At 42.1% G+C, this 19,239-nt stretch overlaps 1 protein-coding gene across 1 annotated transcript in view; it reads left to right on the forward strand.

Moving 5' to 3' along the window:
- The window catches only part of gpc5a (glypican 5a), a 147,995-nt gene that overhangs the window by 19,828 nt on the left and 108,928 nt on the right, over positions 1–19,239 (forward strand). Inside the window, exons 3-6 of the mRNA XM_030415584.1 lie at positions 13,418–13,878; positions 13,975–14,208; positions 15,724–15,857; positions 15,947–16,072. Coding sequence (XP_030271444.1) covers positions 13,418–13,878; positions 13,975–14,208; positions 15,724–15,857; positions 15,947–16,072 — 955 coding nt within the window. The remainder of the gene's footprint in view (positions 1–13,417; positions 13,879–13,974; positions 14,209–15,723; positions 15,858–15,946; positions 16,073–19,239) is intronic.

Below are 19,239 nucleotides of genomic sequence, written 5' to 3' on the forward strand. Positions count from 1 at the left end.
CCGTTTGAAATGGAGATTTATGGCTGCTGGCCGTTTGTCTTAGGGCCATTTTCCAGATTAGATGATACAGCACACTGCTGCTAAACAGGAACTGCATCTTTATGACTGATTTAAACACACTTTTTTTTTTTTTTGTGAGGTGCATGAAGACAGGAGGGTGATATTCCAGCGTGATGTTTGCGCAGTGGAGCTGACGGTGCAGCCGAAAAAATGTACAGCTGTTAGCAGTGTACAGCAAAGACTGAGCTCTCCACACAAACCATGTTACTTTGATTTGTTGGTATGTTAAGTGAATGGGTTGGGGGCTACAATAGGCTCTTTTTTTCTGGGAGTAGCTCTCAAGTCAAACCAAAGAATTCCTCAAATAATTTAGATGTGCAAATTAACGGCAAACGAGACTCGAATTAGGGCTGTCGATAGGACCCTCGGCGTGTTTCTGGTGTTTGGAGAAGGGAAATCACTTCTTCTGTCAGTCTGACGGAAGGAAGTATTTCCTGCGTAAGGGAGAGGTCTCCAGGGATTAGTCTGTAGTCGTCTGGGCGATGAAATCCTAAACAGGGCAACACACAGCAACACACCAGGCCTACTGTCTGCTCCCACTTCTTCTCTCCCCCCTCTCATCCTGTCCTTCTCCCCTACATGGCAGATATAATGGCGTAATGGTCCTGCTTATCACGACTAGTATCCTGGCATGAGTGACAAATGAATGTTGTTGTTACTGTTGGGAGTCCAGCGTCTGCTGGCCGGGTCAGACCCACTGATAACACTGTTAACACTGTTGACTCTGATTCATCCCTTTGAGATATGTTTCCTCTCATTAGTTCAGACAGGATTATTGTGACAAATTTAGCACCACTTGAGCTTTTGCTCATCTTTTCACGTTCACAGTGACATGATTTATGTTTATAATCACCACGCACCAAAATGTAAGATACCTTTTTAAAAAAGAAACAATCATTTTTTTCTTCGGTTTTTATTTTACCATGAAACATTCAATAACAGACGCTACTTAAGGACACAAATGTGACACAGTTACGTTAGAGACATGTTCACAGACGACGTAAAAAAGAAATGCAGAACTAATTTATTAATTGATTAGTCATTCAGTGACAGATTATAAGGCAATTGTTGAGATGAATGATTATATTTGGGTCCTCAAATGTGAGGATTTTCTGCTTTTCTCTGTTTAATTTGATGATAAACTAAAAATCTTTAGCTTTGGGACTGTTGATCACACAAAACTAGATATCTGGCCGCATCGCCTCTGAGGAATTGCGATGTTTTTCCTCTCACTATTTTAGAATTCATTTATCAGATGAACTAATCAAGGGGTTAATTTAATCCATTATGAACATGATTGTTAGTTGCAATTTAATGTCTGTCCAAGCTCATGAAAACAAAGCCTGATGTGTCTGTGATGTACAGTTTACTAAAAGAACACGTGTGACATACAGATACTGTTTATCCAGGGTTTTACACTCTAATACACCAAAAAAACACGAACACCCACGAACATCTGGCTTTTGTCTACAAAGTATAATCACCGCTCATTCCCAGATTCCCAGAAGCAACATGGTAACATCCAGGTTAGAGAGCACTGCAAGTGCTGTGACGAGATGGCATGTCTTTGTTTTCTGTCTTTTTCTGCATTTTCTCTTTTCATAATGACTTTTAGACCTGCTTCCCATCTTTCACGCAGCCCAAAGATGAAACAGTTTGAGATTTAGTTGGTGTTTGAAAGGTGCAGTCTAAATATTGAGTATTATTATTATTATTATTATTATTATTATTATTATTATTATTATTATTATTATTAGGATTAAACAGGAAGATGATGAAAAAAAGCTTTCAGCTGCACTTGCAAAATGAAATGGTTAATTAGTTTTACATGAAATGAGCGTAAAATGTAGATTGATGTGTTCTGAACTGGAAAATCTCATAATATCGTGAAACATAGAATATGTTACCTCTGATTTATCTTCCCCCCTACACTTCTTTAACCTCGTTGCTAATAACCCGTATATGAACAGCGATAGATGAGCCTTAATGGATGTTTTGATGTAAATCTACGCTTGTTGAACGTGGTCACTTCACTTTTAGTTTTGCATGACTGTCGGCGCGCTATTATGCATTTGTAAAAGTGACACGTCTTGTTAGGAGTTATTGTAATTAGATGTTCATCAATAACATAATGGCTTCTCTTTTGTAGGCCAGTCAAGGAGGTGAAATTACACAGCTTACCACTCTCAGACCGATTAACCTCATGTTCCATATCATCTTTTTATAAATCTAATGTAATTATCCAGTTCAGTAGAGTAATCACTGGCGTGCTGTGTGCATCGGGCCTGTTGGCTCCTTCGCTGGCATGTAACAGCTCCCTCAGCCCCAGCCACAGGAAACCCTCAACAGCCTCACACAGAGCCACCTTTGAAAGCTAATGAAAGCTTTATTATGATATTATTATTTTCACTCTGGCCCTTAAAACCGTGGCAGCTTGCTCTCGCTCTGTCTGGGTTTCTGTGTGTGTTCTCTCTTGTGAGCTTTACAAGTCAGCGTGTGCTTAAACCTGACCTGTGTTTCTACATGGTATGTATGAAAGGATATCTGACCTATACATATGAGAGGCACGCACGCACACACACACACACGCACGAACATGCACACACACACACGCACACTTTCCTACAAGCAGCACTTGTGCCCCACTTTATTGACCCTCTCTGCTTCTTTTCCTGAACGCATATTAAAGGCTGTGTTCACAGCAGAGCTCTGTGCTCTTTGAAGTGTTCAAGAGCTGCAACAGATCCTCAAATATTGACTTTTAAGCCTTCTGGAGGAAAGAGAGAGCAGCAGCGGAGGGAGAGAGAGGGGGAGAGATGGAGATGGAGAGGTAAAATGGATAGACGGACAGAGACAGACAGAGGGAAGTGCTTTTGTTGTGGTTCAGGTGGGTGTTGTCAGATTTGTGACAGTGGGGCTGAATTTGCTTTGGCTGAATGTGTCTTTGCCAGCTGTAAATGTATGTAGGGAGGAGCGTGTTTATTGATGTGGAGGAGGAAGTACACAGAGATAAGGGCTGATGGTAAGCTGAGCCTGACTCCAGGCAAAACAGATTAAAATGACGTACAGTCTTAATGTGTCTCTCCTCTCCTGGCCTCTTTTCTGTCCTCCTCTCCTCACATTTTTTGTTTCATTCTTTTCCTCTCTTTACCATCTTCACATTTCATCCCCTCCTTCAATGATTTTCATTCTTTATTTCCTGTCTTTCATTTAATCTCATTATTTCCCTTTTCTTTCTTTCTTTCTTTCTTTCTTTCTTTCTTTCTTTCTTTCTTTCTTTCTTTCTTTCTTTCTTTCTCCTCTCCTCTCCTCTCCTCTCCTCTCCTAAATATTTTTAACTTAATAAATCACATTTCACTCCCTCTGCCGGTCGCTCTCTGCGCCAGAACACACTTCTGTAACACCTCCGAGCAGGCGACTGTTTTCAGTTTTAAAACAATGCCCTCTTTATGGGAACTGAAGACGGAAGGAAAAAGAAAACATCCCGGGGCTTTTTTAACTTTTCTCAGGAACCTTTTTTTTTCTGCCATCTGCAGGTCAGACTGGTCAGTCTTGGCTGCTGCTGCCAAGTTGAAAAGCAGAAAGATCTACTAACCAGAGGGTGGAAACTTATGTGTAGAAACATTTTGAGATGGGACAATTTGATATATATTCCTCCCCTCTCCTCATGCAAACACGCTTGCACATGCCCTAACACACACAAACACACACATACATAAAAGGCCCAGTTTGTTTGGTGGTTTGTTTGTAGATGGGAGCAGGCAGGTACACTGAGCTCAGTCACGCACACTGAATAACACTTTGTGCTTCACTTCAATCTCCTGCTGAATCGGAACAGTCTGCCATGTTGTGTGCACGTGTGCGACGATGCCGCCTTGATATAAAGTCTTGTTTGTTTGCCTTATCTGTTTCCTCGCAAGTCTTCTGTCTTTTCACACGTTAATTCGCTTTCTGAGCAGCCCGCTCTTCTAACTAGATGTATGGTCGTCAGACACTTCTATAAAGCTCTGCGTTGTGTGATAATAGAGCTCACAAACTTACAGTAACATGCCTGTGTGGAAATTTTGTCACAGCAGAAAAGCTAAAGTAAGATTATTTAAAGCCCTTATCTAAACCCTGACAGTGCTGCGTTCAGTGGGCTTCTGTAAATAAGTGCTTTAACGGTGTAAACATGTACTTCTGCTTCTTGCGGAGATTACAGGCAGATTTATTTTTACCTTCTATATCCAGCAGCTTAAAAGTCTGTTAGTTTGTTAGCATAACTCGGTCAGACCGGCTTCCAGTGTGAGAGTGTGAGGCAAGTCATGTATTAAAATAGTTTTAATTTATTACCAGGTAAATCAAAAGGAAGCACAGTGGGGAAAAAAGTCTTGATTTTAGGCCAAATAAAATGCCTGTCACAGACACATAATGGAAGTGCACGTGCCAACTCTTTATTGTATGGATCTGCAGCTTCTGATTTATTTTCCAGTCATTTTCAAGAAGCTTCTGAGAAAAAAAAAATCTGATTTTGGTCCAAATTGTCTAATTGGTCCAATTTTTGATTAATACCGATTTATTGCAAGCTTAACCTGGGGATCAAAACATACTTTAACTAATAAGAATGTTGACAACGTCAACAATAACACAAGCAACAACAACAATAATCACAATGATAATAACAAAAACATGTATTAACAATAACAATAACACAAGCAACGGTACCAGCAATACGAACAGCAATAAGATGGGCTGCAACTAATGGTTGTTTTCATTGTCGATTAATCTGTTGATCATTTTTTGATTCATTAATTAGTTGTTTGGTAAATAAGATGTAAGAGGTGGTGCCCAAAATGCCAGACTGACGTACTCGTGTGTCTTTTTTTATTAACTTAATTTAAGTTTACTGTCATAGAGCAAATAACTGAAAATATTCAAATTTAAGGAGCTGAAGAAAATGACTGAAATTAATTAATCAATTATAAAAGTTAGGGTTGGTTATTTGATTAGTTGGTGATCGTTTCATTACTCGACAGATAATTGATGAACATTTTCAGTTCTAATAAGAATAACTGATTTCAAAGGGAGCTGGTCCCCATTTACATATTTTCAGTCTAACTGGCATAAAAACATTTTTTCTGGGAAACTTGTTTGAAAATGACCGAGATCAAGACGCGCATCTTTTTGATTTTAACCACTGTCGGTGTCAGACCTTTTCCATTTCGTTTGTCACCGCAAACATTTGTGCAGAAAACAATGTAATCAAAGTTCATCCTGGAACAACAAAGCGTGCAGCGTTTCTTTCATCCCATAATATGCCACCATGAAGACATAGTTTTCTGTTGACTGTACATTGTGTGCCACCCTGCAGCTCATTGACTTTCATCGTGTGTCTTTTTGCTCTGGGATGAGCTGAACCCACAGAGCCACTGACTCATCCTCTCTAGATGGAGAATGGCCTTTTCTGCAGCCTATCAGATGTCACTGAGCTTCTCTGTTGTGGTCGCAGCCATTCAGAGAGGATGAATCACGTTAATAAAAGCCATCTTTGCATTGCTCAACAGCTCGGCTGAGGTCGGCTGGTGGCATTTGAGTGCTAGAAAAACCTGGAAAACACGGGGGGGCTTCAAACAAGGTGGCTGATATCAGTGTGATTTGTTCACACATCGCAGTGCATTCCCTGTGTCAGCCATGCTTCTGCTTATTATGTGTGTGTGTGTGTGTGTGTGTGTGTGTGTGTGTAAAAGAGAGAGAGTGCAGGTGCTTTTGGTGTTTTGTCTGTTGGAAAAGGATCCTGGACTACAAAGACTCATCTTATTTCTCATCCAGCTGACTGATCCCTCCCCTCAATGACAAATCTATGAATAGGAATAAAAACACTCACACAAATAACACAGACAGAAGTAAGCAGAAGCTGGTGATGCAGCATTTTAACGCCTTCACAAATACCTCTTGAGCCATTATATCAGCTCATCTCTTGAAATTGTAGTGCCACTTTTTATCTTTTGGAGTTGGAAACAATCCACCAAAGCCAGTGTGATTTGTGAACCACATCTGATGGTCATGTTTTACGTGTCTGAAGGGTTATTACAGACTTATTTGCTCTCTATATTTGATATTTCCAGTCACAGAAGGTAGATTATTCTCACCGCCAGCACATAAAGGCGTGTCTGTGCCACCTCGACCTTGATATCAAATAACGGTTTACTCGTCTGTATGCGTTAGCTGTGGTTAGAATTACATGTTGCTATTTGCATGTGTTTAGTTGACACTACAGAACAAATCAGAGACGGCGTTCACATCCTGTCACGTCCTGAGTGATCCGATCGGAAGTGGACAGGTTCAAGCCCGTCACTCCACACCTGTGTCTCTACATGCGTCATGAGTGACCTCTTGTGATCGGATCTCACCTCCACGCTCTATAGACAAGCACACGCTCACACCACTGGAACACACCAACCGTTTACCCAAAGAAAGTAAAATCTTTATGTGTAACATTTGCCTAATTAATAGTTATTAATAATTAATAGTTAGTGTTGTAGACTGCGTTTCACAAAGTTAATACAGTTTCTCCTGACAGAACAAGACTCAAAATTGAGCTGTTTTTAAGGGAGTCTGGTGACGTTCTCCAAAGGTGACAAAGAAGTAGCCTCTGTGTTTGTATTGTCAGTAAGTTATATCCTTTGAGTGGAAAGCTTGAATCAGGATCAGTTGTGAATGTTTTCTTTTGGACATTGTGGGCTGTTTCATGCAACACATGTTTAGTTGGTTTCAGCAGACTTCTCCTGTTTTTTCTCTGCTCAACATCACACTGATCCAATTTCGCATAGTTTTAAATGAGGTATGTCTCCCTCTGGTGGTCGAAACGGTAGACTGCATTTTCCTGCAGAGCGCTGGCTGAACCTGTACCTGTGTTTGTGCAAATGTCACTGTACATTAGAGCTTCCATGGTGCTTAAGAACTGCCTTCTATCTGCATCTGATGCCTAATACAGGTATTATGTCACTGTTATCAGATACAGAGAGGCAAACACGGAGAGAGGGCAGGCATAATGAGGTGCAATAAAACATTTTCTGCTTTAGCGCCAACTGCCAGAAGCCCTGACCTCATGTGTAACTCATCACTCGGTTAGCTTCCCCTGTCACAGTTAACCAGATCATCCTACATTAAAGGAAATGAGAAGTGCAGCAATTATGGGAGAAAGGAAGAAAACGGGATCAAATTTAAAAACCTTTTAGACATGGAGAAAAGCTCAGCTGCTGAGGAATTTAACTGAAGGGGCTTTGTCATCGCTATATAATGGCCAATATATCTGATCTGATGAAGGCAGACAGTACCCGAGCTCTCAGACATTAATAGTTCATATATCAGAATTTGTTTTGTGTGCCGGCAGTCGAGGGAGAAACACATGCAGGGTGATGGGTGGTGTGTTGTAGCTGATTAGATTGAAAGATAAACATTCTTCTCTGATTTATTCAACATTTATCAGAAATGCAGACCAGCCAAACCAGACAGACGTTCACAACACAAAAATAGAATATACTGAAATACATTTTTTTAAGTGTGAGGTAAAACCTACAGGCATGCTTATCTGTTTAAATCAAATCATTGTTATTTATATTGAACAAAATCACATTCACATTTACAGTCTGTACAGCGAACGACCTCCTCTGTACTTAGACTTTCGATTCCCGGATGGACATACATTGCAACAGATGACAGAAGAACAAAAATCACATTTTACAGAGTTTAAGATCCTTTCTTCTCATATATCCTATTAGAAATAACACCTTCATCATACAGCTTTCATCTTCTGACAAGTTATGACCATAGACAAAAAAACATCTTTTAACTCACCCCTCAGAATTTAGTCTAACATGTCCCTTTAAGCTCAATTTAATGTTTTTTTTATTGTTAATCCACTTCAAAAAGTAGATTTGTTTTCACCCTGCATGTATGGAGAATGTTTTGGCTGACATGTTTAATTGTTTGTCTCGTCTCGAGGCTGTTTTATCGCTCTTTGTGCTCGTTCTGAGGAACAGCAGGACACCTGCTGGAAAACAGTTTTTACTCCGAGGCAGGCCCGCAGCTGCTCATGTTTGCCATTGCTCTGCTGTTTGTCCTGCTGAAGAAATAAATAGACGAAAACTAGAATGAGGCTTGCTGATAGAAAACGTCACCCACACCCACACACTCTCTCTCACTCTCTCTCTCTCTCTCCCTCCCTCCACCCCTTTAACTCTTCAACCAGCATTAAGCCTGATACCATCATGTGTCCAGCTGCTAATGAAGTGAAGCAGACCAGACTCAGTTACAGTGTAAAGAAGCCGCTGCGATCTATGAGAGTGTTTTATATCATGCTGACTCGGCCTCTTTTTGGTGTTCCTCCCGCTGCCAGATATGCAAACATGTCTGCTCTCCTATTATCAGCTGGGTCATTGACACTCCGGACACACACAAACACAGACACACACGCAAAACAGGCACACTGTGGCATGCTCATAAGGACGGTTTTTGACACGTGGAAACGCACCCGGAGGTCTCCTCAACAGGCTTGGAAATGTTCCTGTATGAATGTTAGGATTAAAGATGGTGTCGTGTTGATAAGGGCGGATCAGAGGTTGTTGATGCGGTGAACTTCTTTTGCAAACAGCTGCTTATGTTCACACGGGGCACCATGAGATTTCATTTGGAGTCCTGTGCAGTGAGTCAAGTGTTACCTCTCTTCGTGCCTCCAGGGAACGTCTTCAAATGAGAGATTTGGTGGTCAAAGGTTACTGTGACATTTTGGGCCATTACTCAACAATTTTGTATCCAAAAGGTCAAAGGTCAACTTCCACTGTGACATCATAATAGTCTGCAAATATTGTTCCGGCCCATTATTTAATGCAGTAACTCAGGAGCAGCAACGTGAATGGTGGCTGGTTCCAGTTAACTTTTGTCTCCACCCACTCTTGTGAACAATGTCTGGCTCTTTTTCAAAGCTCTGCTGTGTTCACCAGCAAGTTGCTGTCTTTGTTTGTCTTCCATTTGGTGCTGAGCAGGTACTGTGTACACTCGGTCAGTGCATCGTAGCTCTTTAGCTGAAATAGACTGCCACTGCTGAGATCAAGGTCGATAAAAGCGGCAACAGTGAACCAAAACATCAAAGTTGTAGGTTGTTAAATCACAACAATGAGCTGATAGACACTTAAACACTCTGTTGAGCTGAGGAAAACAGCGGTCGGCTGATAATTCACCGTGGGTTTGTCACTGGGAGTGATCCCTATCTTAAAAAGGCTCATTTATGTTCCCATTTCAAAGGATATAACCGTCCGTGTGCACGGACTTCCATGCGTCCTTCACGTTGGCATGGATGTGAAGCAATACAACCACTAGAGGGCGCCTCTTGGAGTCTTATCGGTCTTGCACTGACCTCTGTTTTTCCTTCGCAACTTCTCATCAACTTGCATAAGCTCTCCCCTAAAACTTCCGCGGTGTTTAAAACTTCTGTCTCTTGTCCTGTGATCGTGTCTTCCTTGACCTGCTGGCTACACTGCCCACCAGAACTACCAGAGCTACTGCTCTGTTTGTCTGTATCTATAATCTCTCAGAAATCTGGATGAAATGAATTGATAGTACGGACTGAAGGCTCTCTCTGTATCTATATGAGTGTTTGTTCCAATTCTGGCCCTCAAGACCATTTTGTGCAGCCTTGAACAAGACATATTTTAATTATTTCAGTGCTTTCACTTGCCTACATGCTGCACTCTAGTTGGTAACTGCATTAAACTATGTCCCCCTAACAAGTGTCTGTCAGGCTGGGAATCACATCTCATGAAAAAGCTTCTGTTTGCATGGCAACTAATGGCACCTCACAAGCACGCTGGAATTATGTTTTTGTCATAATGCTAGCCCTGTGTTTCGGTGGAGGACTAGTTTATTTTGGAAGTAAGATTGAAAAGTCACCCTGGAAAAAGCTTGGTGTATGGTAGAGGTGAACAGTAGGTTTCAATAAAAATGGGCCAGCTCTTCAGTCGTCGGGGGACAAATAAAGTTATCCGTCTAAGTCCAAGTTTATGAGTTTTACTGTGTGAGTCTAATCCATGTGCTGCCTCCCTATTGGCGCCCAGTCATCAAAACTAAGAGAACCCCTGATATGACACATCATCATTCGATCCATTATTACTGTAAAATATCGATTACAGCAGCTTTGATGAACTGTTCGGCCTGTTTCAGGGTGCCAGGCTTGAATATTTCTGCTTCATGAAGGTAGAGACTTTCTTCTCCTCCTCCTCCTCCTCTCTTTTTCCCCTCCTCTCCTCTCCTTGTGTTATTCCTGTCCTCGGGCTTGCCCACAGGCCTGGCCGCTGGTTCTCGGCCTCCGAGTGAGAGACCCCGCTCCACACTGTCTTTTTGCTGAAAAATCGCATCATTAACACCGCCTGGACGGCCAGCAGCTCCCGCGTGGGCGTTCCTCTAACGCTGCAGACTTGTTTAGACAGCAGAATTCCCGATCAGCTTATTACCCATGCCTTTTTAAGTTTGCCTCGACACACCTATCGGGGTGAGAACCGTCACGTGAGACGACGACAACATTTCTATCACAAGAAGAAACGGGTGGGAGAGAAAAAACACAGACAAATGTGTTTACTACACAGACATTGGTTTATGTGGTTTGACAGGTGGGATTCATTAACTCCACAATCTAATCTGGTAAACCTCCCCTGAAGCACGCGCCATAATCCCTGTGGGACCCTTCATAACTCTGCCTGCTCTGCTTCCTACACCCAGCGGCTGTAATAATCTCTTACTGTACTCCACGAGCACATATTTCTCTCTCTGCTTGTCTCCTCTCTATTTCAGTCACATCTGCACTGCCACTCTTGTTTTTGCCATTCTTTACTCATTCTCCCACAGTTTTCTTCGTGACACGGGGTGATTGCCGTGCGGGTGCTGCATCCTCTTTTCTGTTGAAGTGTCAGATCTTGTCAGAGTCATCACCTCCCTGTGAAATCATCGAAGACCTGTGATCGGTTTCAGCTCCTGGTACCTTTCGGTTTAAATCTGCCTGCTCGAGACGCCGCGCCTGCAGGCAAGCCAGACCCCTCTCTGTTCCCCCTCGCAGTCGCCCTCTCCAGGGGGCTTTCGGTCAATCTTTCCACGTCAGTGCGTATTGTACAGCAGTCGACCGTCTAAGCCCTCATCACACTGGTAACCCCCCTCTCAGACTCCAGGCTCCAGGCCTTCAATCCTGACTATTTCTTCACAACCCATGACAAGCACATGATGGGAGAATGGCCATGGCTCAGGTATTAGCTGAGACAAAAACTGAAAAAAAAAAAAAAGAAAAATACAGACAAAGGGATAAAGGCGAGCTGGTGAAGCATTTTCTATTGTGCTGAGGTTATAAGTTCATGTCTGGCAAAACATGTGGAGCGCACTCATCTTATTCAAGCTATGTTCCGGGAAAGTCATACTTCAATAATGGTGTCACAGGACTAGAGTTTAAAACTTCAATACTTTGATATTTGATACCGCTGGGAAAAATTGACAGTGAAGTCATAACATTTTTATTATTAAAAGATAAATCTAACAAAAGTATAACATGACAACGAGGTACGACTTTTCTTGGCTAGTGGCAGAGAACAGCAGAAGGGCGTTCCATATCAAACTTTTTTAGAAACATTAGTTTTTTTTTTCTCACTTTGGATTAGGCCTTTAAAACTAATGCGCGCGAGTCATGTTGCGGTCAGAGTGCAGTGGCAGCGGTGTCTCGATACAGCAGCAAATGAGTATGGAAGCTGTTCTAACAGAATCAATCAGCATCAATATGTATTGATATACTGATATTTTTGACAACACTATACTGCTATGTTTAATACTACAGAATTTTATTTCAGGATATGCTGAATCGGTCAACCAATCAGTTGAATGTTGCAGTGATTAGAAGTGTATCAGACTCCCTCCTGTTAAAGCTAGAGGACTGGTTTCACAGTTTGGAAAATATGCTAATTCATTCTTGACTCGACTTCACCACTTTCACATCTGGCCGTCAGGTATGAAGTTGGGGCCAGCTGATGATAAGCTTAGCTTCGCATAAAGACGACTATCAGGGGGAAACAGCTATGTTATATTTTGTTTGTTTATTCCATGGAAAAGAAAACCAGCTTTGCAAGAGCATCTTAGTCTAAACTAAGCTAACTATCTCCTGTGCTCCAACATGCCCAAAATGTCAGACTTCACTTCACATTTAAAACAGATTTTTTTGGTGCTCAAAGGCAACTAGCATTTTATTTCTGTCCTTGGATGTATCTTCAGCACACCTGGACTCCTTTTCCTCTTCTGTGACTGTTGGATGCCATAATCCCGCGTTATCTGTACACTTCCCCAAACAAGCGCTCCTGTAACACACACGCAGAAACACACTCGTAAGCATAGCTGGATGCTGCTTACAGCTGCGGGTCCACTGCTGCGACAGACAAAAGAGCGACAGCGTGAGCTGCTTTCCTCTCCCGATGCAGCCTGAGCATTAGAATCTGTCTCGCGGAAATATTTCCAGGAGAGGAGCTAAGCAGAATTTGCTTGACATTTACTTTCATGGCGATAAAAAATTCATGAGTGGGAAAAATCGTGTGCTGAAAATCATGTTTTTTAGGCTGAAAGTGAGCGTCTCATCCTGGTAAAGCAGAGTCGGAGGCAGGCGGGCTGCCAGGTACATGTGTGTTTTATGCTAATTGGATGGACATTATTATGATTGCTTATTCTGTGGAATTAATTTGTCGAGTATATGGAGATGAGGATCCTCTCCTTCCCCCCCAGCTCTCTTAACCTTTCTTCTCCCTCATTTCAGTCTCTTAGCCGCTGCCTTTCTTCTGTCATGTTTCTCCTCCCATCTCTCTTCTCCGTTTCATCCGCGTGTTCTTGTTCTCTCTCCAAGAACTCCCATGACACCACAAGTCTTTCTCTCCTCTCCTCTCACTGACACCACTCACGCTGGTTTGGGAGAAGTGGTTGTTTTATTAAAACACTATATATAGTTCTACTGGAGCTCTGATCATGTTATATCACAGCAGTTTCCACACTGATGTGTTGTCATCACTTTCTTTTCCATTTGTCTCTGTCATCCTCGCTTTTGATTAGAGAACAAATTGCTTCCCTGAAGCTCTATAAGGGCACTGTACTGTATATGCTTCTGTTCATACCCCAGCACAGTAGTTTTAGCCCATACTAATAACAGCGAGTGAACATTTATGCTTTCAGTTCTCTTCTAGCTCTCGTGAGGTTGGAAGGGCAACTTTGAAGCATGAAATATGATCTGCAGTCCCTCTGTGTTTTTTTGTGTTTCTATATTTATTTCTCTCTCTCTCGCTCTCTCTGTCTTGCTCTCCATCCCCAGACACCTTCGAGGTCTTAATGAGGCAGGCCGAAAATCATACCAACGTCATCCTCCAGGAGTCGTACCGCAACATGGCTGATCAGGCTGAGGTTCCTGTGCGGGAGCTCTTCACTGACATTGGCCTCTTCCTGCTGGGGTCCGAGCTCAACGTTGACGACTTAGTGCAGCGATTCTTCGACGCCCTCTTCCCGCTTGTCTACAATCACCTCATCAACCCAGGCCTCAGCGACATATCGCCGGGCTATGCCGAGTGTGTGAGGTCGTCCAGCCGTGACGTGAGACCGTTTGGCGGGGCGCCCGGCATCCTGGCTGATCAGATCACTCGCTCAGGGGTGTCAGGGAAGCTTCTCCTTCAGGCGCTGCATCTCGGCATCGAGGTCATCAATACCACCGACCACTTACAGCTGAGCCGCGAGTGCAGACGGGCTCTGCTCAAGATGCACTACTGTCCTCACTGCCAGGTATGGATGCATGTCTCCGAAGTGACTGTATTGATCGGAATTAATGAAAGTGTTTTCCAGCATCACTGATTCCCAAAGTAATTCTCTTCTTTGCAGGGCTTAACCCAGTCCAAGCCCTGCATGGGTTACTGCCTCAACGTGATGCGGGGCTGCTTGGCGAGCATGGCAGAGATTGACACCCACTGGAGGGAGTTTGTTCGCTCGCTGGAGGGCCTGTCAGCGCGGATGCACGGACCTCACGATTTAGAGCAAGTGCTGCTGGGAGTTCACACGCTGCTTCACGATGCTGTCGGACACGCTCAGAAAAATGGACCCCGCCTTTCGGCACAGGTCAGATCATCTGTAGAGAGAGATTTATCATTGAGGAGGGTAGATCTGAAACTGTGCAGTGGCTCTGCGGGAGGTGAAAACCAGTAGCACCAGTAAATCAGACAGCGTAAATGGAAGAAGAATAGACGGAGGATAAAGCTTTTCATGGGGGGATTTTATTGTGAATCACACAGCTGTTCCAGCTGTTGGCTCCAAGTCAGATAGGTATGTGGTGTGGAGGCTGAAGATAAATTCCTTGAAATTTCTAATAACACACACAGGATAGTCGGACCAGAACAGGTCAGATATCTCCAGAAACACGTCCATGTGGGGCAGCTCCAAGGAGGTCAGAAACTCAGGCCCTGCTCACACATACTGAAAACAAAGCTTTTTCTATGTTCTGGCCTTCAGTACACACGTAAACGTCATTTAAGGAATTATGTAAGTCTCTGTTTTCAGTGTTCACGTCTGGATCGGCAGAAACAGGCATTTTGAAACAGTGACACCCATTTTCGCTTCTCAACAGAGGTGGCCAAAATACAGACATTCTGTACTAAAGTAGAAGTACAGATACTTGTGTTTAAAAAAAAAAAAGACTCTGGTAAAAGTAGAAGTACTGATTCAACTTCTGCAAATAGAAATAAGAATCAAGTAAGAAATGACAGGCTCTGAAATGTACTCAGAGTTTAAGCGTAAAAAGTATCCCTCTAATGGTCATTTCTGTGCAAAAGCTGATTCAGTTCTACATTATGTTAATATAATTCAGAGACTATGAAACCTAAAGGTAGATATTGGTCACCAACAGCATCAGTCTTGTCTTGTTAATATCAGTCTTCTGTTGCTGGGAAGGCGGCATGCAATGGCGCAACATAAAAAGTGATCGGTAATTCCCCTCAAATGCATTAAAACCGAAGTAACGAGCCTGTTTTGAAAATGTAAGTGGAGCTGGAAGTACAGATGTTTGTGAATGGTTATGTGGTGTGTTAGTATCCATCTGTCTGGACGGAGTTCATTTATTTATTTATTTGTCTTCAAACGTATGCAAAAAATACCTGTGCACGTGCCGACTTGGTCAATCTTTTTTAACTGCTAGGCAGAGACGGATTCAGGCCAAACCCGGAGTCTCAACAGCCACTTTTAGACTCATTTGTTCAAACCAGGAAGTCTTTATCCATAAAACATAAAAGTAATCTATAAAAGTCCAACCATTAAACATTAACAAGTCACTTTCTGTCTACATTCATCTTAGATTTTATGAAAGGAGCGCCGCTGTCTGTCCCAGTCTGAAAGAGACCCCACATCTCCATCTAGTGGCTGTGTGATGTCACTGCTGCTTGACGGGCTGCTCACTCAGTACATTCAGAATAAAGGAGATGACAGGCCTGTCTGCTCTAATGGCCTTAGTATAAACAGCCATCACTCAGCCTTCTAAAATAAGGCGTATTTTTCCTGCGCCAGTACAGTTTAACAAGTTTTAAAATGCATGTTTCTCTCAATGTTTAGACTTAAATCTGTGTCTGTCTCACTTGGTAATAGGTGCACAAACTGTGTGGCCCACCGAGCAGGAAGCCTGCGCAGTCAGTCAGCATCCAGCACGGCAGCAGCAGAGAATCCATCCCTCTGAAAGCTCCTGTCAAAGTGTCAGGGGACTCGCTGGCTGTCAGGAGGAGGTAAGTGAGACAAAGAAGGCGCATATTCAGATTTTGGCTTATGCAATTTGCAGTTTATATACAGAACACTTGTGCTTCTGCTTTTCCAGGGACTTTCTTAACAGCCTACGTCTCTACCGTACGTACTACGGTGGCCTGGCGGATCAGCTGTGTGTGAGTGAGCTGGCCTCTGGTGACGGGCTGCCCTGCTGGAACGGAACCGACATGGTAAAAAGGTATGTTTTAAAGATGGCTGACAAATTCAACAAGTGTCTCAGTAGGTAACAGAGCCGCCACCAGCCTCCAGAAAAACTCTGTTGGAGGGATGATCAGCGTTCTGCAATAAGATCTCCCCTCATCATTTTCTTCCTTGTGTTGTTTGCGCAAACATCTACATCTGTTTATTCAGGGTTTTCCTTTAATTTGTCTCTCATCTGTTTAGACGGACATGGTGTCAGTGTTCTTCACTATAATTTTATGGTGCCACCGGTTCATGCAGACGTACACGCACCCAGTGATGTAACTCCTTTAGCAGCTCCTTTATTAAGAACAGAATTCAAACATCAATTTCCAGGCTCCATCTTTTCTACATCCCTCTGACTTACGTCTAGATTGAGAAGAGGAGCTGATGTTTCATTTGTTTAAGGTGAAGAATTCATGATGTTACACTTGAGCAGACCAAAATCCATCCCTTCACTTAAATTCTCCCTCCACTCAAAGCTGTGTTCTGCGTACTGTTACTTCACTTGTTTGACCTTCACTGTGCAGAATTATGTCTGCACAGAGTTTAATACCAGAAGGTTGTTTTCCCTTTTGTCTGCTGAAGGACAAAAGTTTCATAACAAAATTTCAAACATGCCCCATAAGTACAATTAGCACATTCAGAATGGTATGCAAAACATATCAAAATCAGAATGAGAAATACTTTAGTGATCCCTGGGTAGAAATTGGTACATTACAGTGGCTCCTTCTAGGAGGGGAATATCACATCTTAAGTATAATAAGATAAAAGTAAAGTATAACATCAAGTAAAAAAAAAAAAAAAAAGAATATTTTATTACTGTATAGGAGGCTCTAACATAATGTGTCTTAGAACATTTCTGCACAGGATCTTTGACTTCTCTGAAAACATACTAGTAGGATATGGCATGTCTTTTAATTTCTCAGTTATTGCTATGAAACAAAGATTGATGTGGCAGAGATCTGGTTTCTGGCTCACTCCATCCGGGTTCGTTGGCTCACGACCTGGCCCTTTAATTTCTTGAAAACCTCCCAGCATTCTCCTGGCAGACAGACAAGCTATTAAACTAGCTAACAGGGGTGAGAGATAACCTTGGCAGAGCACCTGGTAACATCCCCATAACACTTGCAACACAGCACAACTCTGACTCGAAGGCCGACAGATTAATGTAAAAGGCTGCAACAGCACAAGTCTAGACATCCAGAGAGGGAACATTGTGTACTGCCGGTGATCACTGCCATTTATTAAATTATTTCTCTTATCAACAAAATCAGTTTAACAATCTAGGAAACGTTGTTACAGAGTCCATTTCAGGTTGCTGTGAGGTTCAGATCAGTCTGACAGGTGATCAGTCTGCTGCAGTACAACCAGGTCAGAAGATGTTAAAAAACTCAACCACTGTGACAATCTGACTAATGCTCTCTATGTACATATACATATATCCCAAGTTAATTCCTACTAGCTGAGTGGATGAATGAATGACTATCCAGCAAATTTCTTGACAAATGTCTCGTAAATCCCAGATTAAAGCGTCATTCTGTGAGTCTGCAGTGTTGGATATTATATAACATGCAGCATAAATTCAAATAAAGCTAAATGATGTTAAGTTGATGTAAAAATGTATCAGTGAGAAGTGGATTCACTGTAAGAAGGAGGGCGGAGCGTCCGTCACGCTCACGATGGTCATTAACTCAGAAAGCATCAGCGGCAACACGAGTTACTCATAAGAAAATGCTCATCACAATTTGCAAGAGCCCAAAGTGACATCTTCAGATTGCTTCTTTTGTCTAACCAACAGTCCAACACACAAAGACTCAATTTACTATCATAAGTGACGCAGAAAAGTAGAAAATTGTTCCAATTAAGCAGCAAATGGACGACATTCTCATGTATGGAGGCTGCAGTCCTCAGCCTGGCTCGACTGCAGCCTGCGTCTCTCTGCCGCACTCACCCTCTCCTGCCTGACTCTGCGAGCTGTCGCGTTCAAATCAAGACTCTAAATAAAGCCACCAAAAAAATGTCTGAAGAAAAAGAAAAATGACTGAAATATCGATTGTCAAAATAGTTGATAACCAATATCTCTGTAATCAAGGTAATTGATTTAAAGGCTTAGAGTTGCAGCTCTACAGAAAAGTCTCGTTCTGTTTTATCGTCACATTTTTAACCCACTGCTGTCCCTCTTTTTGCTTCTTGTCTTGCACAAGTTTCCAAAACAATTGATAACACTTTATACTCACCATGTTTAATAAATGTAAATTTTACAGTCCGACCAATTATTGGATTTTTAGGGCTTAAAACTTATATCAATACTGGGGGGGTAACAGTGTTGGGAAGATTACTTTGGAAATGTAGTTGGTTACAATTACAAGTTACCCTGTTGAAAATGTAATAGTAGTGTAACTATTTCAATTACTTTCTCAAAGTAATGTAACTAATTACATTTGATTACATTATGATCACTTTTCTTTATTTTGAATGAAATCTCTCAACTGCTAACCATTTTCACATTTTAAGACCTATAGTGTGATTAACCTTTCAGTTCAAAGGTTTACCCATATGAGTCTGACCTTAGGCCTGTGTTGCAAAGGAGGCTCACTTCCTCACTAAATGGAGCGACAACGGGCTGATTTCAGCCAAGAGGAGCAGGTTGTTTTAATGGAGAGAGAATGAGCGATACAAAAAAGCCTGATCACAGCCTGAAGCAACAGTGTTGCTGCAAATATGACAAGAGGAGGCTGATTTTAATTTCTGACAGCTCTACATTGAGCTGCTTTTAAATATGAAGCTTTAGAGCAACAACAACTGTTGTGTTAAACTGTGTTTTATATTGTTTTCATATATTTCACTGATCGCAATTATAAAATGCCAGTGTGTGTTTTATTGAAAGCGAGGCTGGTGTGAGTATGAAAATAGGTTACAGTGGGTTTTTTAGGTGCTGTAGCTACAAGCAAATCTCATGTTGTCTCTGTACAAAGACCTTTTTAAATGTGAGAAAACAGAGTAGACTACTCAAGATTTGCGTTTGGGCAACACATAACAGGCGAAACAATTAATTTATTCATGGCCACATTAAGTTAAATTATCTGTCCTGCTGCGAGCGCACAACTTCTTTCAGTGGTGACTGACTGTATATAAAAGTAAATAGGCTATAGCCTAATAAAT

The sequence above is a fragment of the Sparus aurata genome, chromosome 4 (genome assembly GCF_900880675.1).
Source record: "Sparus aurata chromosome 4, fSpaAur1.1, whole genome shotgun sequence".
Lineage (NCBI taxonomy): Eukaryota > Metazoa > Chordata > Actinopteri > Spariformes > Sparidae > Sparus > Sparus aurata.